This window comes from Geotrypetes seraphini, chromosome 3 (assembly GCF_902459505.1).
Source record: "Geotrypetes seraphini chromosome 3, aGeoSer1.1, whole genome shotgun sequence".
In the NCBI taxonomy this organism is placed as follows: domain Eukaryota; kingdom Metazoa; phylum Chordata; class Amphibia; order Gymnophiona; family Dermophiidae; genus Geotrypetes; species Geotrypetes seraphini.
Genome location: NC_047086.1, coordinates 239,980,845 through 240,004,350, shown reverse-complemented (window position 1 = coordinate 240,004,350; position 23,506 = coordinate 239,980,845). Strand labels below are relative to the sequence as shown.

The window sequence follows — 23,506 nt, the reverse complement described above, 5'->3', positions numbered from 1 at the left end:
TTAAGGGGAAATGAGAGACCCAAGACCTCTGGTGGGGCCATGCTCTGATGTACCAGTTTATAGTTTAATAAGTGTTCAAATAACTTTAAAACAATAATCTTAAAAACAATCCACAAAGGGTGTATACAGTCACAAGTGACCCACAAGATAAAAACCAAATAATGTATAAAATACAAATGACCTGACATGGGCGATGTTTTAGCAAAATAAAATTGCCTTCCTCAGGGGTCTTATAGTGTCCTAAAAGATGGAAAGAGAGACGATTTAGAAAAAATATATTAATTTATTTAAAATAACCAAGCATAAGTGGTGGTGCATATGTAATAAAAATGAATGTAATAGTGCCATACTCTAATGCAGTGGTTCTTCAACCTTTTGACACCTATGGACCGGCGGAAATAAAATAATTATTTTGTGGACTGGCACCTCTCTGTGGACTGGCAGTTGAAGAACACTGGGCTAAGTCGTGGGCCAGACCCTGCCCATCTCCACCCATTCTCCGCCCCAAACCTTGCCCCCATAATAGTACTAACTAACACCATTTTTCCATTCATTTTTCATATATACACACACAAAATAATCGTATTAACAACACATAATGGTTAACCACAAAATTAAACTACACAAAGCACACTGTATGCTTCTCAATATTTATTCCTACCAGAACACAGAGAACCCCATGCAAATATGAGACCAAAAACTAAAAGTACTAATATACAGTATACAAACAAACCCTAAGATGCAAGACTCTGCATGCAGTACAACCCCAGAGGAAAAGAAACAAATGCATTTCTTCCTGAACAGACAACAAATGTAAATCAATCACTAAATTAAAAAATAAAATCATTCCCCCTACCATTGTCTCCCTCCCTCCATGCTGTGCCTTGCCTTCTGGACTGCTCCTGCCTGACCGTTTTATGCCTCCTCCACCCCCCCCCTGGTGTTATCTTCGGGCCAACTCCCTCTTCCTCAGTGCTGCAGTGCACAAAGCCATGGGCAGCAGTTCTTCATGCCTCCTGCGCCTCATCTGAAAGCCTTCCCTCTGACTTTGCGACATCAGAGACAAGACTTCCGGTTCAGGCGTAGGACACGTGTGGGAGCTTTGTGCACTGCAGCACTGAGGTAGAAGGAGCCGGCCCAAAGACAACGTTGCATCGATTGCACCATGGACCGGCGGCTGAAGAGCACTGTCTGGGGCCCGATGCACGTGCTGGCCCTGCAGACCAGCAGGAAATTTCTGCGGACCGGCACCGGTCAACAGACCAGCGGTTGAAGAACATTGCTCTAATGTACAGCACACTAGCCCACCTTTTTTTTTTTTTCCTGTCCTGTTGATTGGAAGTACAGTCAAACCTTGGTTTGCGAGTAACGCGGTTGGCAAGGTGTTTTGCAAGATGAGCAAAACACTCCAGCAAACTTTGACTCGCAAACCGAGCGTTGCCTCGGTAAACGAGCACTTTTATAAGGGGAATTCATGCCTCTGCTGGTTGGTGTCTACCCTTCCTTTCTCTGTCTGTGGCGGCACTGGCAGCAACTCCAGCCCAAGGCTGCGCTACCAGGGCACAGAAGGCAAAGGCTGCTGCAGACAGTGCCCAGCGCGGCTCCAGAGGCACCCGACCAGCACATGGAGGGGGGAGAGAGTGGAAAGCGCAGGGAAGAAGGGATGGAGGCGAGGCCGGCCTGAGCCGCCGCTGTCGCTGGGAAACGAAGGGCCGGGTCAGAGCGTGCTGTGGGTGTCCGCATGGCCAGCCCCCCTCTGTGAGAGCTGGTGAGCTACCGGCTGTCCCTGCGAGGCTGCTGGAAGCTGTTGCCGAGCCGTTACAATACAAGGAGACACCAGCACCACATCCATCACTGACTCAAACATCGCCAGAGTAGAAGAACACCAGGGCAGTCTCGCAGTTGCCCATCCTCCCGCCAGCTGTGCACGTGCCTATTCAGGCGCCTTCCGCCAAACTGCAGGTCACCAGCAACCGAAACTGAGCTTGGGGCCGCTGCAGTTTCACCATAAAAAGGGCAATCCTCCACGCGACTCACTTTCCCCGAACTCAGATAGGCGTTGACTTGCTAAAAAGGCGACCGCCAAAAAGAAAGAAGGACCTGTGGCAGTTAGGGGTGGAGACACTGACAGCCAGCTAGTGGGTGACGCTTGATGGAGGATGGAGGATTTATAATTCCTGGACTGCAGCACTCCACCATGCCGCACACAGTGGAGCTTCCGACACTGGAGGAGCAGGAACTTAAGGAGGTGAGCCGGGCGATGAGGGAGGTACAGTAGTCGGTCTCCTCGTTTGTTCCAGCTCCCTTTGACTTGGCTAAGGAATTTGTTTTAATTTCCTATGCAGCTCCTTGTGACTCTGGGCAAAGTCACTTAACCCTCCCTCTTCTGAGTCTACTTACTACCAGTACAAGGTTTTGGGATGTGGAACAAGTCGTCTGAGTTTCCATGATTTTCTATAAGGAAATGTGCTTAGATATACGAGTGCTTTGGATTACGAGCATGCTTCTGGAACGAATTATGCTCACAAACCAAGGTACCACTGTGTGTCATTTCCTTTCTTGCTTATTTACATTAGCTTATTATTATTGCTAACAGCCTAGCTACTGTTGTGATAGGCAGTAAACATAGAAATATAGAAGATGACGGCAGAAAAAGGCTACAGCCCATCAAGTCTGCCCACTCTGCTTACCCACCCCCTGTCTATGCCTTAATGATCCAATTTCCTTATCTTGACCCTCGTAGGGATCCCACATGGGTATCCCATTTATTCTTAAAGTCTGGCACGCTGTCTGCCTCGATCACATGCACTGGAAGCTTGTTCCAATGATCAACCACTTTCTCTGTGAAGAAATACTTTCTGGTGTCGCCATGAAATTTTCCGCCCCTGAGTTTGAGCGGGTGCCCTCTTGTGGCCGAGGGTCCCTTGAGAAAGAAAATATCATCTTCCACTTCGACACATCCCGTGAGGTACTTAAATGTTTCGATCATGTCTCCCCTCTCCCTACGTTCCTCGAGAGTGTAGAGCTGCAATTTGTTCAGTCTCTCTTCGTACGAGAGACCCTTGAGCCCCGAGATCATCCTGAACTTGAACTGCAGATAGCCATATGTGTAGTTGTACTATGAGCATAAGTTTAATCGGGGGCAAAAAGGGTCATGGGCCTCCAGCTAGCTATCAAAAGTGATTAAACTAGGCAGAAGTTAAGTCACAGTAGGTCCTCTGTGGTTGTGGGCCCTTCGACACTGTCCTATTGCCCCAATGGTCAGTCCACCCCTGGTGACAGCAGTTTTATAAATACCAATTTTAATGGTTAAAATGCTGTTTTACCTGCAGGAACAGCTTAGAAATCTCTTCCATAAGCTTAGTATAGACCAGTGTATCGCAAATTGTGTGCCACGGCGAGACTCCAGGTGTGCCGTGAGGTGCCGGCAAGGAGGATAGGCACCGGCTGACTGCCTACAGGACGTGCTTCCTACAGCGAGAGGCACGTCTTGTAGGCAGTCAGTCAGCACCTACTCCTCTTCTTCATGCCTCTCCTGCTTCAGCTCCCCCCCACTGGCAGCTCTGGGCTCTGTCTGGAGGGCCTTCACGCATGCACAGACATTGACGTGATGACATCACACGCATGTGCGTGATGTTATCAGGCCGACGTCCACGCATTTCCGTGACCTGGAGTTTTCTGTGTCGCTGAGTAAAAAAAGTTTGCGGGACACTGGTATAGACTAAAAAATGAAAGCTATTTACTTCACAGAACATTCTTTTTTATGTTTTTTTTCCACAGGAATGGAACAGGGTAGCTGTAAGAAAACAGCACATATCAGCTCGTACCTTGACAGTGTTGACAACATTGTAGTAGTGTCAGGACCTGCAGCTCGTTTGAGACCCAAAAATGTTCCAGATGAGTATTTCTCTTGTATGTAGTTATTCAACTATTTCATATGACATATTGCATAACTATATATTTTTTGATTCCTGACATACTGTTTTGAATGAAGTCCAATTTCATGCCTTCTGCTGTGTACAACTGGATTGACGGTGTCTAATAATTGCAGGAGCAAAATACCCCATCCAGGTCCTGAAAGCAGTGAATTGGTTGTGACATTTCTTTTTTCATGCTGTAGATGGGAGGTGGTAGAGAGGAAAACAGTGATGGAATTCAAAAAAGCATGGAATAACACAGAGGATCTCTACTTAGAAAACAAATGGTATAAATCAGGGGTTTCATAGTCCCTCTTTGAGGGCCGCAATCCAGTCGGGTTTTCAGGATTTCCCCACTGAATATGCATGAGATCTATGTGCATGCACTGCTTTCAATGCATATTCATTGGGGAAATCCTGAAAACCCGACTGGATTACGGCCCTCAAGGAGGGACTTTGAGATCCCTGGTATAAATTAAAGAACTAAGGCTGGTATTGGACAGATTTATATGGTTTGTGTCCCATATTTGGTGATTCGGTGTAGGATGGCTAGGGTGGGCATCAATGTGAATTCCACTAATATGGAACAGGAGGATGTTACTGGCCAAACTTTACAGTAGATAATCCTGGAAACAATAGGATAGTTGGATAGGCTGGACAGGGCCGCCATCAGAAATTTCTGGGCCCCTTACTGAGCAAACCTATTGGGCCCCCCATGCACCCCTTACCCCCCCCCCCCGACACCCCCCTCCTTCTTCCATGGGCCGAAGGAGGGGGGTGTCCTAATGCTCCACCTAAGCCAGTCCCTTAAAATCTTCTCACGTCCATTGGGTGATTTGGCATAGAGGAGATATTCATAAAAAGAACGTCCGTAAAGATCTTTACTCATAGACTGTGCCATTTGCTTTAAATCATCTTCCATCATTAATCCAAATTGCACAATTCTTTCTCTGTCTTTGTCCTGAATGGCATCTGGCCACATTGCTGGATCCTTCCAGTCAACAAATTTATGAGCAGGCGCGGAGAACGCATTTTTAAACAAATGTAGTTTATCCTTGTACTCCTTATGTAATTTTAATCATCTATGGATATGTTTATTGTTCAAATGGTTTTATTTATTTCCCCAAATTTATTTTTGTTATACGCATTGAAAATATTTGATATTGCGTTTAAATCAAAATCTCAATAAACTTGAAACGAGCGCCCGTGAGATTGTGGGAGGGTTAAATACTCAAAACTTAGAAGAATAACAATTTACTTAAAGTTTTTGCTACGCCAGCTTTCTGGTATCTTTACATACAGTGGCGTACATAGCATATGTAACACCCGGGGCCCATCATTTTTTGGCACCCCCCCATCTGTAAGAAAAACATGATTTTTAGCAACAAACCACACATCACACATGAGTACCTAGGAAAAGGCAGCATCTTACATATTGCAGTGAGCAGTACATCAATATACCCATTGTAAAACTAAACAAGCCAGACCAGCACAGATCAATCCTACACCGTCAATCCTAACAGAAAACCATGTCTTTCGAACACACAGAACACAGAAAACACCTTCGCCTAGTATGGAATATGTCATCACAAACTAACCCCTCACTCTTTTACAAAACTGTAGTGTGGATTTTAGCCACTGTGGTAACAGCCCTGACGCTCATAGAATTCTGAGCATCAGAGCTGCTACCACCACGGCTGGCGCTAAAAAACGCTCCACAGTTTTGTAAAAGGGGGGATAAAATAGAAATACACAGTTTCAACGCTCTAGCTCAGAGGTGCCCAAACTTTTTGAGCTTGTGAGCTACTTTAAAATGACCAAGTCAAAATGATCTACCAACAATAAAATTAAAAAACACAAAGCACACTATACGCTGAGAAAATGTTAATTATCATTCCTATTCTGGGTTTTTTTCAAAGAGGTCAAGCAGATGACTCTATGCATTGTCACCTCAGTAACAACAATACAAAAATAGACAAATATACCCTCCATCCTTTTTATTAAACCACAATAGCAGTTTTTAGCGCAGGGAGCTGCGCTGAATACCCAGCGCTGCTCTTGACGCTCATAGGCTCCCTGCGCTAAAAACCACTATTGCGGTTTAGTAAAAGGGGACCATATTGTAAAATATAGACAGCAGATATAAATTCAGAACTGTGCATAGTAAGTGAAGGGAAGTTTTCATCTCTGGGAATTTACCCAGTTAACTATTAAGTTATTTGGGCAAATTCCTTTGAAAACTGTGGTAATACTGCCTCCACTTTGCTAAATTTAAAATAAAATCATTTTTCCTATATTCATGAGTCTCTAGTTGCACTTTCTTCTTCTGACTGTGCATCCAATCTTTCTTCCCTTCTTTCAGCCTGTATGCTTCCTCTCCTCCACACCTCATTCCCTCCCCCAACTTTTTCTTCCTCTCTTCATGCCCCCTTTCTTTTTTTCTATTTCTTTTCTTTCCTTCTGTTTCCCTGCCTGCCCCCTTTCTTTCTTTCTCCCTGCCGTTCCCCAAGCCACTGCCACTGCCGCTGTTATCGGGGAACAGGACCCACCAATGGATAACAGGCCCCAAAGCCGACGCCGACGCATGCTCTCCCTGCTTCGGGCCGACCAGCATTCCTCTCCCCGACGTCAATTCTGCCGTCGGAGAGGAAGTTCCGCCCAGCCAGGCAGCGATTGCCTGGCCCGAACTTCCTCTCCGACTGCAGAATTGATGTCGGGGAGAGGAAGACTGATCGGCTCGATAGATTAGATCGCCAAGACAAAGTGAGTCCTGGGTGATCGACTCACTTTGCCTTGGCGAGCTACTGGCGCCCCTGCCTTAGAACACTGCCTAGGACCCTGGGGGAGCCCGGGCCCTCTGTCAGCTCCGGGCCCCTGAATGCAGGACTGGTAGTACTGCCCTGATGGCGGCCCTGAGGCTGGAGTGAGCTTGGATAGCAATTAGCTGGAACCTATGACATTACCAGGTAGTCTTTAGTCTAGAGATCTGCACGGGAACGGGGACAACGGGAATCCCGCGGGTTCCCCCTTTGGGTCACGGGGATCCTGTGGGGACGCCCCCTAGGGTCGCGGGAATCTCATGGGGATGCCTCCGAGGGTTGCGGGGTTCCTGCGGGACTGGATGTACTCAGCCGCGAGGCTCGTCTTCTCCCTACCTGCCCTGCCGCAGCACACAGCCGAACGGAAGTCTTCCCGATGTCAGCGCTGACATCATAGGGAGGGCTTAAGCAAAGCCCTCCCTCCCTCCGACATCAGCGCTGACATTGGGAAGACTTCCGGTCGGCTGTGTGCTGCGGCAGGGCAGGTAGGGATAAGGCAGTGGCATACCAAGGGGGGGAGGGCGGTTTGCCCCGGGTGCAGCACAGCCGGTCAGGTCCCCTTACCTTTTCGGCGCATTCCCCCGACCGACCGACAACAGGCCCGGTCCGACAAACCTCCCTGCCCTGTAGCCGCGAATCTAAACTACCTTCTTACAGCAGCTGTAAGAAGGTAATTTAGATTCGCGGCTAAAGGGCAGGGAGGTTTGTCAGACCGGGCCTGTTCTGTTGTCGGGCGGGCGGGGAAGCGCCACGAAGGTAAGGGGGCAGGGAGAGAGAAAGGGAGGAAAGGTGGAGTGGAGAGGAAAAGACGTTTAAGGGAAATGGTAAAACTGAGGGGGGAGAAGGACGCTGAAAGCACTGGGGAAGACAAAGGGGTGGAGAAGGATGCTGAAAGCACATGGGGAAGACAGAGGGGGGAGAAGGACGCTGAAAGCACATGGGGAAGAGAAAGGGGTGGAGAAGGATGCTGAAAGGACATGGGAAAGATGGGGGGAGAAGGACACTGAAAGGACATGGGAAAGATGGGGGGAGAAGGACACTGAAAGGACATGGGGAAGACGGGGGGGGGAGAAGGACCCTGAAAGAACATGGGGAAGACAGAGGGGGGAGAAGGATGCTGAAAGCACATGGGGAAGACAAAGGGATGGAGAAGGACGCTGAAAGCACATGGGGAAGACAAAGCGGTGGAGAAGGATGCTGAAAAGACATAGGAAAGACGGGGGGGGAGAAGGATGCTGAAAGGACATGGGGAAGACAGAGGGGGGAGAAGGACGCTGACATTACATGGGGAAGATGGGGGGGGAGAAGGACGCTGAAAGGAAATGGGGAAGAGAGAGTGGGGAGGACGCTGGCAGGGAAAAAGACAGAGATGCCAGACTCTGGGGGGAGCGGAGGGAAGAAGATGGGTGCCAGACCAATTTGGAAGGGGGGAGAAAGGGAGAGGCACAGTAACAGAGCAAAGGGAAGACGCAGAGAGAAGAGAGACAGTGGATGGAAGGAATTGAATGAGAAAAGCAGAAACCAGGTAACAAAGGCAGGAAAAGAATTCTATTTCTTTTTTTTTTTTTTGCTTCAGAATAAAGTAGTATATTAGTTGTGTTGATAAAAATTTATAAACATTAGAGGCTCTGGTAGAAACCCGTTTACAAAGTATGTATTCCTCCCAATTAATATTTCCAAATTAATAAAGTCTTTTTGCTTATTTGTAAATGGGTTTCTACCAGAGCCTTTAATTCAGTAGCATAATTAAATGAAATAACTATTTCTGAAGTTTATAGGGACGGGTGGGAATGAAGGGGATTCCTCATGGGGACGGGTGGGGACGGAGGGGATTCCTCGCGGGGACGGGTGGGGATAGTGGGATTCCTCACGGGGACGGGTGGGGACGGGTGGGACTTTGGCGGGGACGGGTGGGATTTCTGTCCCCGTGCAACTCTCTACTTTAGTCTATGGCCCAGAAATATCAAAGAAGAGACAAGTTAATTTAATCATGTGTTTTTAATTAAAATAACTATTGGGCAGACTGGATGGACCTTTCAGGTCGTTATCTGCCGTCATTTACTATGTTACTACAGGCAGTCCCCAGGTTAAGAACGAGTTCTGTATTTTAAACTATTCTTAAGTTGAATTTGTATGTAACTTGGATCCTGTACAGTACACAGTCTATCAAAACATTAAACATTAAAGAAACAGTTCTCAAAATAAAGTATTGTAGTTTAAATAGAAAAGATAGGAGGTTTACACTTATTTTTGTTCTTCATCAATCCCACTGTTCCCTCTCCACCACCACATCCAACATTTCTCCCTCTCATCTCTGTCCTCCATGGATATGTACCTCATGCCTCTCTCACCACCATGTCCAATATTTATTTCTCCCTATGCCCAAAATTCACCTGCTTTCTTCATTTCCACATGTGCACCATCTCTCTTTCCTTCTCACTCAGACACACATGCCCAACAATTCTCCCTTTCTATTCCCTTCCTACCTCAGCATCTCTTTCCCTCACTTCCTCCATTCTTCCATCCTGTGTCCCAAGTTCATGCTCCCCTCCCCCACTCCATTCTGTGTCTCATAAGAACATAAGAAGTTGCCTCTGCCGGGTCAGACCAGGGGTCCATCGCGCCCAGCAGTCCGCTCCCGCGGCGGCCCATCAGGTCCATGACCTGTAAGTGATCCTTTGTCTAAAACCCTTTAATCCCCATTTTTCTTCTATCTATACCCTTTCATGGTCATATCTCTACCTCTATCTATATCCCTCAATCCCCATATCCTTCAGGAACTTGTCCAATCCCTCTTTGAATCCCCTTAATGTACTCTGTCCTATCACATCCTCCGGAAGCGCATTCCAGGCGTCCACCACCCTCTGAGTGAAGAAAAATTTCCTAGCATTGGTTCTAAACCTGTCCCCTTTCAGTTTTTCTGAGTGCCCCCTTGTTCTTGTAGTTCCCAATAGGCTGAAGAATCTGTCCCTTTCCACCTTCTCTATGCCCTTCATGATCTTGTAAGTCTCTATCATGTCTCCTTTGAGTCTTAATTTCTCCAGGGTGAAGTGCCCCAGCCTTTCTAGCCTCTCTGCGTATGAAAGGTTTTCCATACCTTTTATCATTCTTGTCGCTCTTCTCTGAACCCTCTCAAGTATCTCCATGTCCTTCTTTAGGTACGGCGACCAATATTGGACACAGTACTCCAGATATGGTCGTACCATCGCGCAGTACAGCGGCATGGTGACTTCCTTCGTTCTGGTTGTAATACCCTTCTTAATAATACCCAACATTTTATTCATGCTCCCTCCCTCCTTTCTTCAATCCTTTGTCCAAAGTTTGTGCCTCCTCCCTTCCGTCTGTGTCCCAACATGACCCTGCTTTTCCATTACTAAGCCAATGGAGTCCATCTTCCTCCCTTCCATGTCCCAACGCTCCCTTAGTCATCCCTCTCCTATTGCATCCCAAATTTGTGCCTCCCACACTTACCTCCAATAGGCTGGCTCCCTCCTCCCAGCCACACTTCTCTTGGGAAAGCCGCGAGGGGTGGCTTCTGCACACAGTTCGCTGGTCTTCGCAAAGCTGTGATTAGCGGCTCCTGCACGTGGTCCACTGACCTGAAAGCCTTCCCTCTGATGTCTTGTATCAGAGGGAAAGCTTCTCGATCAGCAGGCCGCAGGCATGAGCTGCTGATCGCAGTTTTTCGAAGACCAGGGGCCACGTGCAAGAGCCGCCACTCACGGCTTTGCCAAGAGAAGTACAGCTGCTGGCCTAACGGAGGTAAATCCAGGAGGCCCGAATTTGGGATGCAGAACGGAGGGGGGATGACTAGGGTCATGTTGGGACATGGAAAGGAGGAGGAGGAGGTCATGTTGGGACAGGAAGGGAGGAAGAAGGGGTGCATTGGCACAGGAAGGGAGAGGCAATACCCTGGTTTGTAAGTAGGAGTTTGGTATAAGTCGAGTGTTTTTAAACCAGGGACTGCTATTGCACAATTTTTTTGTGATTTAGGGGGAGAAATTCATCAAGGGGCACTAACCAATTTAGCGCACACTAACTGCGTTAGTGTATGCTAACAGTTAGTGCGTGCTAAATGCTAAGAAGCCCATAGTTAGCGCATGCTAAATCGGTTACCACCCCTGGATGTATTCCCCCTTTAGATTTATTTAACTATAATAGTTTTGTATGAAAAACCAGGAAATCATGACACAATTTGTTAAGGGCTCCTTTTACAAAGGTGCGCTAGTGTTTTTAGTGCGCACTACCCGAAAAACCTCCGCCTGCTCAAGAGGAAGCGGTAGCAGCTAACACGCATGGCAATTTTAAGGCCCTAGCGCACCTTTGTAAAAGGAGCCCTAAATGTTGATGAATTTGGCCTATATGATTAAGGGAAATTGCTGAGGTGCAATAAAAGGTGGACTTCTTACCGCATCTTGATTTGCCATGGGAGTCGTCACCCTGCAGTATCTTGGTGCTGCACTGGTGACTCCTATGATAAATGAATAATGCTGCTTGTGAATCGTCTAGCAAGCAACATTATTCCAGCAGTCCGGGAGCACCGGACCTCAAAGCTGGAAATGCTTCCAATGGGTATTGCAAAGTCTCTATAAAAATATAAATAGGATTAACCCTTGATGGCACTGCCATTTGTAGATGGCTTCTAGGTTCTCTCTGTTTTATGTTCTCCTGATGCAGGCATTATGCTGAAACATTGTAAGTTGGATATTAAATGTTAAAACTATATGTATAGTTTTCAAGTTTTATTTTACATTTGATATACTGCCAAATCAGAAACTTTCAAAGCTGCTTATAGAGTACAATAAATAGGATTATCTATTGCTTTATTCAAGATTATGTACTGTATGTTTTTATTGTTAATTGTATATTGTAGTAAAGCTTTATAGTCCAATTGCAATTAGCATTTGGACATTAGCCACATTTGGGATCCCTGCTTATCTGCTAAGATTAGAACTATGCACGTCATAGGGCCCTTTTACTAAGTGGGAGTAAGCACTAATCCAGGCTTACCGTTGCTTAAAAACAGTGCTAGTGGACTGCACTCAGGACCCATGTGCTAACTGCGGGCTCAGCGCACGCCAACAATGTGCTAAAAAATACATTTTATTTCTTGGTGCGGGGGGTGTGTGTTTTGAGGCGGCGTGAAGGCGTGTCCTTGCTAATAGAAATATGATGGCAGATAAAGGCCAAATGGCCCATCCAGTCTGTCCATCTGCAGCAGCCACTATCTCCTCCTCTCCCTAAGAGATACCAGGAGCCTGTCCCACACTTTCTTGAATTCAGCCACAGTCTTTGTCTCCACCACATCTGCCGGGAGTCTATTCCATTCATCTACCACCCTTTCTACAGAAAAAGGTGCAGGATTAACGCAAGAGCCCTTAGGGCCTACAAAACAGGTGATAGTAAGAGCTCACTCGTCAATGGTCACACACTAATTTCAAAACTAGCGTATGGCCATTAATAGGGAAAACCAAATTGTGGCCATTGTAGACCCACGCTAAAAAGCACAGACTGCTTTTTAACGCAGCATAGTAAAAAAAAGGCTCTTCTATTTCCACAGAAAGCAGCCCAACTTTTCAGCCCTTTTTTACTTCACCTAAATGGAGGCATGTAGATTTACCCAAATAAGATGTTCAAACTTGGTATTAAGTGATTACCCTGTGTTTGAATATCATTCCCCTCCCCCCCTCTTTTTATGAAGCTGCATTAGAGTTGTTTTTTTTGTCGTCCGTGGTGGTAAAAGCTCCAACGCTTATAGGAATTCTGTGAGGGTCGGAGCTTTTTCCACTGCGGCCAGTGATTAAAAAACACTAACATGGCTTCATAAAAGGGAGGGTTTGTTAGGTTTCTTATTTTACTGAAAATCTACCCTATAGAAGTGCTTACTTTTAAGGCTTCATGATACATTAATAGTTTTGTATGTATAAGGGAAAAATGCAGATACAATAAATTTTAGAACTAGGATTTCTCTTTTTTTTCCCCAAAGAATCTGAATTGGAACTTTTTATAAAGGCAGATGACCAGGGAGTGAGGCATTTTTAACCGTGCTTTGAAGGCGATTTTTCCAAAATCATTTACCAGGGAAAATTAGTCTCTTTGAAAATAGCCTTATGTTATGCTAATCCTGTGCAAGGGCTTCCACTTTGCAGTATAATTTTAGCTAGACTGAGGGTAGGTATTTGGGGAGGAGGGGGCAGGTACAGAAAAAAATGTACTTACATTGGATTTTCAAAATTGCGCACACTGCAAATTTTTGTATGCAAAGTAGATGCACAGCACATAAGCATTATGTATGTTTAACATGTAATCCGTTCTGAGCTCTTTGGGGACAAAGGGATAGAAAACGAATTAAATAAATAAATTTGTATCTGCAGGCAAGCTTCAAGGTCTGCAGTTAGTGGCTACATAGACTGTCATATATCTGCCCCCTTTATGCTAAAACAAATGCAGTTTTGATTTTACAATTGGATCTAGAGAAAAATGCCTAAAATACAAACGAGTCAAATTTTGCCATTTCAGTTCAGTCATTAGTGTCCGCTAGACCAGGGGTAGGCAATTCCGGTCCTCGAGAGCCGGAACCAGGTCAGGTTTTCAGGATATCCACAATAAATATGCACGATATAGATTTGCATCTCAAGGAGGCAGTGCATGCAAATCCATCTCATACATATTCATGGTGGAGATCTGAAAACTTAACCTGGCTCCGGCTCTCGAGGACTGGAATTGCCTACCCCTGCTCTAGACAATTTGGGGAGGGCAGGGAAGGGTTGCAAAATGAGATCCCCCTATAGTAAGTTTTCACCTGGAACAAGTATCGCTTGGCAATCTTAAAACTCAGGCGTGGTCATACTGTATGATGGGTATCTTTTTTTCTTTAGAGACCTCTTATTTGAAATCTGGTTCTTGAACTTTAGGTCTCTAATTCTCATGTGTGTGACTCTTCCAGTTGATTATGAAGCTGTGGTCAAAAACCTGACGGTAAGTATTTCTTTTCTGTTTTCTTCCCTGTAACTAATGTGCAGTTACTTCCATTTAGCAAGTAGGAGCATTAAATCTGCATAGATATTACAGAGATATGACCCCTCGTCCCACCCAGTGAATCTACAGGTGAAATGAATTAAAACTCTAAACCACCTTATGCACAAACTCCAGGCTCCTTTTACTAAGCTGCAGTAAGTGCTAGCGTGTGTTTACTGTGATTTGAAATTAGAGAATGACACTGGAAAAAAAATCTGTCCCCATCACTGCCCCGTCACTGAACCACCGTCCCCTTCACCACCCCGTCCCTGTCCCCACAGCATCCACCCTTCCCTCTCGCCACCTCACTGCCCTTCAGCAGCCCGAGAATTCTCCTCCCCTTACCTTCACGGCATATAGAAACTTAAAGGAGGGAAGGCGCACGGTCACTGATTGAGCACACAGCCCTGTCCCTTCCTCCGGCCAAATCTATCTCCCTCCCTCCCCCTTACCTTCGTGGCACTTTAGAAAATAAACTGAAGCCGGCGAAGCCTGCCTGTGCCGCCCTGCAGTTGCGTGTGTTGGGCGGAAGCTTCTTCTCTGACGCAACCGGAAGTTGCTTCATAGGAGAAGCTAACTCCTTAGTTGCTGGGACAAGGCCATTCACCGCTCCACAGGGTGGTGGATGGCCTTGTCCCCATGCCCGCAGTGAGCACATCCCTCCCCACCATTTTGGCGGGTTACCGCGGGTAACGGCCACCGTGTCATTCTCTACTTGAAATGGCTTACTGCAGGACATGATCAGGTATCCTGCAGTAAGTTCGAGATCTGCACACTCAAACAGTGCACTAAATTTTTATTTTATTTTTTTAAACACAGGGGGCTTGTTAGGGAGTGGACAGTGGACATTTCTGCTTTGATTTCAACACAATTACACTACTGCATGCAGGATTACAACATGAGCCCTAACCGCCTACAAAATTAGGTGTCGGCAAGTTCCCACATGCTAATTTTTTAATGACTGCCTGCTAATGGCAACATTAATGCATGATCTTCATCCCAGAAAAACCACTTCCTTCCAGAAAAAAGTCACTGTGTAAATATGAACACAGAAAGTATTTTCAAAGCTTATTATTCATCTTATAACAAATATCTCCACCAATTGACATCCAAAGGATGGACCTAGTAGGAGGAAAAGCCTCAGATATTATTGGGGTTAACCATTAGTGTCTAATTACCCCTTCTTTGGATCATCGGCATAAAAACCTCCTTCCTTCCACTTCAAATGTTTAGATACCTTTTTTTTTTTTTAAACAAATATCTTTATTCATTTTGAAGCCATAAATATGTGCAACAAATTATACAATCATATTACACTATAAAAGCACTTAGATTCAACCAAAATTATAGTCTATGGCAAATAAATATATCACCCTCCCATACTTATATTCAAAAATTGCACTGAAATGAAAGAATTAAAAATATTTTCCAACCTACCCTGGACGTGCATGATCAAAGGGCAAAATCAACAATCACTCTTTGCAAAATTTTGCCAATGGCTTCCAAATCCTCTGAAACTTCTTATAATGTCTCTGTTGTATAGCCATAATACATTGCATTTTAAAGACGTGACACAAAGACTCCTACCAAAAGGTATAGTTCAATCGATCCCAATTTTTCCAATTCCTTAAAATAAGCTGAATGGCAACCCCTGCCATAATAAAGAGAAGTTTGTTATTGTAAGATGATATTTGGCTTTTAGCTCTCATCAAAGTGCCAAATAGCACAGTGTCATATGTTAGTGCCACTGGATTTTCCATTACTTTATTCACCTGATCCCAAATGGATCCCCAAAATTGAAATATCAAGGGACAATAAAATAATAAATGATCTAATGTTCCAGGTTCAAGATGACAGTGCCAACACCTATTAGACTTGGAACTATCTAATTTTGTAATCTAACCGGACTAACTAAATGTTTAGATTCCTTTGCTGTTCTTTCATCCCAAGATATCATGCACTTATATATTTCTGTTTCTATAAACATTTCTTTACTGCAGCACTATAAATTGCTGATTCTCTTAAAAGGTACTTCCCTTCCACAGTTTCTGTTTACCAAGCATGAGCATATACACAATCATACTGTCAGCTGTTCACGTTAAAAGAACTTATCTCTGAATGATTCTCAGTTCTTCTGCCTCTCAGCAGACTGACTGAACATAAAAGCAATCTCAATAGATATAATGTAGGGGCACCTCTTGTGAAACACTGTTGGCAATAAAACCATTGTTTTGATGACTTGAAAGTATTTGGTAGGAATTATCAGGAAAGAAATGGAAAACAAAGATGAAAATGTTATAATGCCCTTGTATTGCTCTATGGTACGGCTGCACCTCGAATACTGTGTGCAGTTCTGGTTGCCATATCTCAAAAAAAATATAGAGGAATTAGAAAAGGTATAGAGAAGGGCGACAAAAATGATAAAAGGGATGGGACAATTCCCTATGAGGAAAGGCTAAAACGGATAGGGCTCTTCAGCTTGGAGAAGAGGCAGCTCAGGGGTGATATGGAAGTAGAAAGAGTAGTTATGAATCACATGTTCACTCTTTCCAAAAATACTAGGACTAGTATTCATGCAATAAAGTTACCATGTAGTAGATTTAAAACAAACTGGAGAAAATATTTCTTCACACAATGTTTAATTAAACACTGGAATTGGTTGCCGGAGAATGTGGTGAAATCAGTTAACTTAGCAGGGTTTAAAAAAGGTTTGGTTAATTTTCTGAAAGAGAAGTCCATAGGACATTATTGAGATGGCTTGGGGGAATCCACTGCATATTCCTAGGATAGGCAGCATAAAATCTGTTTGCTACTTGGGATCTGGGTTGACCACTGTTGTAAACAGGATACTGGGCTTGATGGGCCTTCGTTCTGTCCCAGTATGTCAATTCTTATGTTCTTAATTATTTTAGAGGGGATTTAAAAAAATTTTTGGCACAAAAAGGGCAACGATGGATTTATTGATTGCAATTAGTAGAACCATTAGGTTTAAATACAAGTACAGGATGGCAGCACTTTTATTAAGAAGACCTTGTGAGGTATGTTATTGAATGATGAAAAATTAAGATAATTATCGTAATATGAGTAAATTGAAGATGAGTGATGTTTTGCATAATGATTGGTTAGTAAGACATTGTTGCACTTTAAATGAATGCGGCGCCATTTTGAGTTCAGCAGTACTATGGAATAGGAAGCTAAGAAGCAGGTTCAATAGAGAGGAGCCAAATGGAAATCCTGAGCGGCTTAGAATGCTGGCCGTGAAACGCAGACTGCATTGAGACATTGTGGAATGAAGTACTCCTGAGAGAATTGGCTGTGCAATGTGTCCTTCTACGTTCCTCGCCTGAGACACTGGGGAAGTGAAGAGTTGTGCCATCTGGGAGATTGGCAGTGTAACTGGGTCCTGCTACACTCTGTACCTGAACTAATGAGATTACTACCGAGACTGTTGAGAGAATCAGTCAGAGATAAGTTCTTTAACGTGAACAGCTGACAGTATGATTGTGTATATGCTCGTGCTTGGTAAATGAAATTAAAAGTGGGGAATAACTTGTAAGTTTCTTGACTCTATCTCATTCTCTACTTGGTTGGGCTGAGAACTTTTCAGCGGGCCCTCATAAAAAGTAAGAAGGCAAAAGGATCTGAGTATGTGGTTCTCTGTGCAGGAGTAGGACCAGAGGAGTGAGATACCTCTCTAGGTTGTGATAATGAAAGAACCTGAGATGTATTTTTAAAATAACTTTTAACAAAGTCCAAAAACCATTTTTGGACAGTGAGAGTGCTCTAAAAGCTGAATACAACGTCTGCCATGCTATGCTTGTCGTGCCATGTTTGTGATGTTATATTTTTTACCAGGCTTTGTTATGTATGTAAACTTTTAACCCAATATGAGCTCTCCTGGGAGGACGGGATATAAAACCAAATAAATAAATAAAATATGTTGAAGAGGAAAACATATCCAGCACAATAAACAACACCAGTATAGGAGTTATAGGCGATTGTGCGAAGCATTGCACAGTGGTAGATCAGTCGTCATAGAAATGTGTCTCTCATAGTGTTGGGAGGCTCAACCAACAGAAGAGGTACTGACACTGTTTTGTTGCACAGAGTGGGAGTTAAAACACCTCTTAGTTGTTAGGAATATCAGCACTGGCCTGCTTCAGCTTTGTCAGTGGTTTGGCTGGAGCTGATGCAAACAGGATCTTGTCATGCTTTTGCCCTGTGGCCAGCTGGACTCTTAGGACTGGATGCACTAAAGTCTCCGATCGTCTAACGATCATTGCTAAACCGGTTTGACTGGTTTAGTGACTGATCGTATTTTTCTGACCCAATGCGCAAAATGGCTCACCTTGTGGTTTTCTGTGCGGTTGTACATTCTCCGATTCTGGCATGCAAATACGGTCATTAATATTAAAACCAGGCATCCAATTGATTCCCTAAACTTGCATGCCAGAATCATGTCAGTAGGACCAACCCGGAAAACCTAAACTGTGTTACCGACAGGTCTGCCTGGGTTTTTTTTGTGGGTTTTTTTTCATTTTTTTATTCTATGGGCACAGATATTGTACCCATCAAAAAAATATATGCTGTGCTGTGCCAATGACTCCCCCCAACGAATGACCCCGGTATAAAAACATCATCAGGAGGGATGCCCACTCCCTCCTCACTCCTTCACCAAAAATTGGCAGAAGGGATGCCCACTCCCTCCTGCCGGCACAAACCAGCCCCTCTGCATTGAACCCCCACCTTGCTTTGCACCCCCAACTGACCCTTCCCCTTCCTAAAAAGAATGGGTGGAGGGATGCTCAATCCCTCCTGCCACTGGATGTCCCTCGGTCTCCTTGAACCCCCCCCCCCAAACCTCCCCCGTACTTTAAAAATAGATGACAGCAGGAGGGATGCCCAGTCCCTCCTGTTCTCATGCCTGCTACTCCAAAATGGTGGGCCTTCCCTTTCTCAGTGCATCCTGGGATGTATGGGGAGGGGCCTAAGGCCCTGATTGGCTCATATGCCTTAGGTCCCTTCCCTAAACTGCATTTCCATCCTGGTACTCAGGGATGATATCAGCCACTTATGTGCCTGACTGTCTGGCTTGGCTACAGGATGTAAAAACTTAAGAATAGCCTTACTGGGTTAGACCAATGGTCCATCTAGCCCAGTAGCCCGTCTTCACAGTAGTCAATCCAGATCTCTAGTACCTGGCAAAAATCCAAATAGCAACATTCCTTGCTACCAATCCTGAGCAAGTAGTGGCTTCCCCCATGTCTGTCTCAATAACAGTCTATGGACTTTTTCTTCAGGAAATTGTCCAATTAATAACATATAATACATTCAGTTCTTCACCACCATGGTTTATTTAAACCCTAAACATTGGAGGTGACTAAAGTAACAGCATCATTTCAGATACCCAGCAATCCAAATGAACTCCGGAAAGGAATCCCTGAATTTCAATGATAGTTGTCCTTTTATATTTCTTTGCTGATTTCATTGTGAACCGCTGCTGCTTTTTGGTTTGCTTTTCTAAATGAAAACCCCCTAGGCAGGGAGATATAACAACAAAGATATGTCCTAGCAGGAAGCTGCTTCCTTTAGCTTAAAGGCTGTCATTACATACAATGTACAGTAAATGGACACATGCAAACTATGGGAGAAGAAGCAGCATATTTTAGTAAATCTTTTTGTTCTTATCCTGCACTTCTTAACTCCTCCTGCAATTGTGTTTTGCAATAGGAGTGTGGCCTGTATAAAGGCTGTCCAATAAGATAAGTTTCTGTAGCAACACCTACATTTTATTTATTTAAAAAAACTATATACTGTGTAAACATGGTCAGTTTCCAAAAGACAATACATCTTACAACTAAAATTAAGTTGCCTTAACATCTACATTTCTGTCGAATTGACAGTCCATTTACATAAATGCATCAATATACCGAGCAAGGAGAAGGGCCTTCATCTTATGACTAGCTTTGGTCTATTTTTGTATTGCATTTTGTACAAAAATGTAAATTAACCCCTCATATAGCTGTTGGTATAATTGTATGTAGGGTTTCCAACTGGATCCAGATTCACCTGACAAAGTTGATCCATTCTTGGGTTTACCCCATTGCATGCAGGGACTTCTTGTCTTGTTTTATTAAGGAATGTAGTGGGGAAATCTAAACTACAAGTCCCTGCATGCAATAGGGTAAACCCAAGAACTGATTAACCCTATCGGGCGAATTTAGATCCAGTCATTAGTCCTAATTGTACCTATCAATGTCTCTTGAATGTTTTAATGTACAGCGCTGGGCACATGTAGCACCACTATAGAAATGTAAGGTAGTAGTAAAAATAGTTTAGTACAAAATGTACTTCCCTTCCCAGTCATTTCAGAGCAGTTTCCAAAAAAACAATTAGAAAAGAGAATAAATTGCTTCTGAATCTGAACCATTGGTCCCAAGATAATTATCCCCAAAGGCTAGCAGAAGTTTCATGACAGAGATGGAATTCCATAGGAAAGCTAGATCTGCAACCATTGGTGTAGGAAGCAAGAGATTAATTATTCTGTGAGGTCAATCAAAATTACATGCAAAAATGCCAATAAAGTTTATTGAACTAAAAAAAAAAAAATCTAATATACCAAAGATGGTGGCTTGCATCACTACAATTCAAATGCAGTGAAACTTTTATGTTTGATTCTGGTTTTAGACCATTTAGTAGTGCCGAATTTGAAGATAGGCCCAGGAGTCTCTGCCTGCTATGTTTTATCTATGCTTGTTCCGCTCCTGATTGTGTGTTCTTTTGCAATTGCTAATAAAGACATTAAAAAAAAAGAACATTTAACATGCCAGAAGTTTATTTGATAGTTGATATTTTATTTTTCTTTCAATCTTTGTATATAATATATCAATGTTTAGCTCACATACTTTGATGTGATCAAGGTTACCTGTTTGTAAAGTGATTTAAAAGAGTGCTATAACTCTTATTTTTTGCAGTGTAAAGTACCGGATCAGCATTTTAAACCTTATATGAAAGAACACCTGCCAAAATGTTTTCATTTTGCCAATAATGACCGAATTGAGCCTGCTCATTTCTACTCTGATCAGCAGTGGCAGGTGGTTCAGTAAGTTATCTTTAATCAATACCATAAGAAAAATATTCAGAATAAGATCAGTTCTGCACAGTTGTATGGGTTGTACTACATACAGGGCATCACTGATATTCCATACTTTTCATCAGAGTGGCAATAAAAAGAACTTACAAAGCAGATTTGAGATGTCCAGGTTGTGACATATACACTTATACAAGTAAATAAGAGCAATGTAGATCCTTTTCTAAGATATTTATAGGAACGAATGTCTGGGCAGCAGCTACATCTGGTGAGGATCCATTTTTAAAAAAGCATGTGTTGGTATCATGCAGTAACCATCCTGCTACATATATGTGTCAGGTTTGGCACTGTAGTGTCTGTGGGGAATTTAGGCCGCACACATCAAAATACTGATAAATACGCATCCATGGAGGCGCTACCAGATCCCTCTTAATGATCGGATCAGCCCCCTGATCTGAGCCCCCCTTACACCGGATTCCCTTTCATGCCCTGATCAGAACATGCCCCCACCCTCCCAAGTTCCTTCCATGTTTATGTTTATTTAAGATTTGATATACCACTCCTGCATTTTACTGACCTAAGTGGTTTGCAAAGTATCAAGCTAAAATAAAATTAGGTACTTGAGAAAAACTACCCTATCTGTCCCGAAGGCTCACAATCTAACTAAAGTACCTGATAAGCTAAAAATATGTAATAATAACATTATAATACATTTCCAAGATCAAAAATCAAAGAAATAGAAAATAGAAATAATGAAAGAAGATAAATGTCCCAATCAGAACATAAATTCCAGTTTTCCCCACCTGATTTGAGCCCCTCCAATTCTTCCCTTGCCTTCTCTCCCCTGAGACAAAGCCCCTCCCATAAACCCAACCCCTAATCCACCCTTAGGTACTCCAGCCACCCAGGACTCATCTAGAGGTCAGCCGTAGTGTTCTACTGGAATGGGATGGGGGCAGTCTCCTTCAAGCGTCACCCTGTTTCGCTCCAGTTGTCGAAATGGTATTGATGAGGCTTAGCAGTTGTGCTACAAAACTACTGCTAGTGGCCATTGGTGCTATTTTGATACTTGGAATCAGATGGGGTGGCAGCAAAGGGGGACTGTTCCCACTCCATGCCGCTACACCACCACAGATGACTTTCAGTTTACAGTTTAGTATACAGTTTATACCTTTAAGACAAAACTCATTCAGCAGTTTACATAATAAAAACAATAAACCCCTGGCAAGGAACTACATAAATAAAAGGCCAAAGCCTAAAGCCTACCTCATAAATCAGGTAAGTGTTGCAGCTGGGGGAAGAATACTTAGCTTTGTATGTTCGACGCTAGTTGGGAGGGAACAGCAATCGCCAACATGTTTCGCCCGTAAAATTCCAAGGGCTTTATCAAGGCTCCCTCTCCCATTCACACAGCTCTCTCCACCATTGCGTCAGGAATGTTGGCGATTGCTGTTCCCTCCCGACTAGCGTCGAACATACAAAGCTAAGTATTCTTAGCATATATTTAAAATTATATTTAAAATAATAAGTCTTAAAAATATTTATAAAAATATCTATTGGTCCGATGAGGAATGGGAGCATAAAGCCAGACACAATGAAACAACTTGAGTGTGTGGTGGCCCGCTGAGGACCTAAATGCATTGTTTAAGCCAGATAGAATGAAGTTTGGCAAAACGGTAAGATAACTACTTACTGTGGCTGTACTGATATATGGTTATATTCTTCATTCAAACCTACGTTAATACTGCCAAGGGGTTTCATTAGCAGTTAAGCATGAGCATTTAAGTGGTGGGGCCTAAACGCTGAAGATACCTATATCCTTTACATATATAAGGGTGTGTCCCAACCATGTTCTTCATGTATAAGGGTGCATCCTGATCATGCTCTACCCATGTGTATGCTCCCTTGCAAATTTGTGTTACACAAAATATGTTCATATTTACAGAATAGCGCCTGGGCAGAATTTGTGCAGGTACACACATGTGCACATACACCCATGTGTCATATGCTAACATTGTAAACATTTTTGCACATAAAACATATTTTATAGAATTGTCCCCACAAGGAGTTAGTCATTTATCATGCGTTTAGGGAATAACAAATGATTATGGCCAAATAATGCTTGTTAATGGCAAAATGGTGGCCATTATTTGTCCTTAACACACACTAGCTTGCCACAATGTGACCTAAATAAGGAAATGGCAAAGAAAGCAACTGCATGTGTGAGGATCCTTTCAGGATACTCACCAGCCCCATATGTTCCTGCCGCCAGAACTGTACCATGTTAGAGTAGAGAGAATCCCATCAGGTTACAGCATTCCCCTTTTAAGGTTGGTTGCAGTGGTACTGCTCACTCCTAAGTCAGAGACCCTAGTGAGCATGTGCAATGTTGTGTGATAATTTTGAGCCATGAAGAGGTTGACTGCAAATAGGAATCCGAGTGTATGTGAGCTAGTACATGGTACCCCCCTTTTTTTGGTTTTATGAGGGCTCCCTTGACTTTTTTTTTAAGTTGTGTCCAGTGTGAAATGAATGCGACTGATCAAAAGTTTTTACCCATCCCTCTGCCTTCTGTTTGAGGAGCAAAGTAACATATTTTATCCTCAATCTGAAGGGACTAAGAAAAACCCAATTTTAGAGCTGGACTACAAAGAAGGTGCAGA

The 23,506-nt window shown here is 43.7% G+C and overlaps 1 protein-coding gene across 1 annotated transcript in view; it reads left to right on the top strand.

The window, feature by feature from the left end:
• ENPP1 (ectonucleotide pyrophosphatase/phosphodiesterase 1) overlaps positions 1 to 23,506 on the top strand; it is a 206,326-nt gene that overhangs the window by 131,099 nt on the left and 51,721 nt on the right. The window contains exons 13-15 of the mRNA XM_033936592.1: positions 3,781 to 3,912; positions 13,683 to 13,714; positions 20,728 to 20,855. Coding sequence (XP_033792483.1) covers positions 3,781 to 3,912; positions 13,683 to 13,714; positions 20,728 to 20,855 — 292 coding nt within the window. The remainder of the gene's footprint in view (positions 1 to 3,780; positions 3,913 to 13,682; positions 13,715 to 20,727; positions 20,856 to 23,506) is intronic.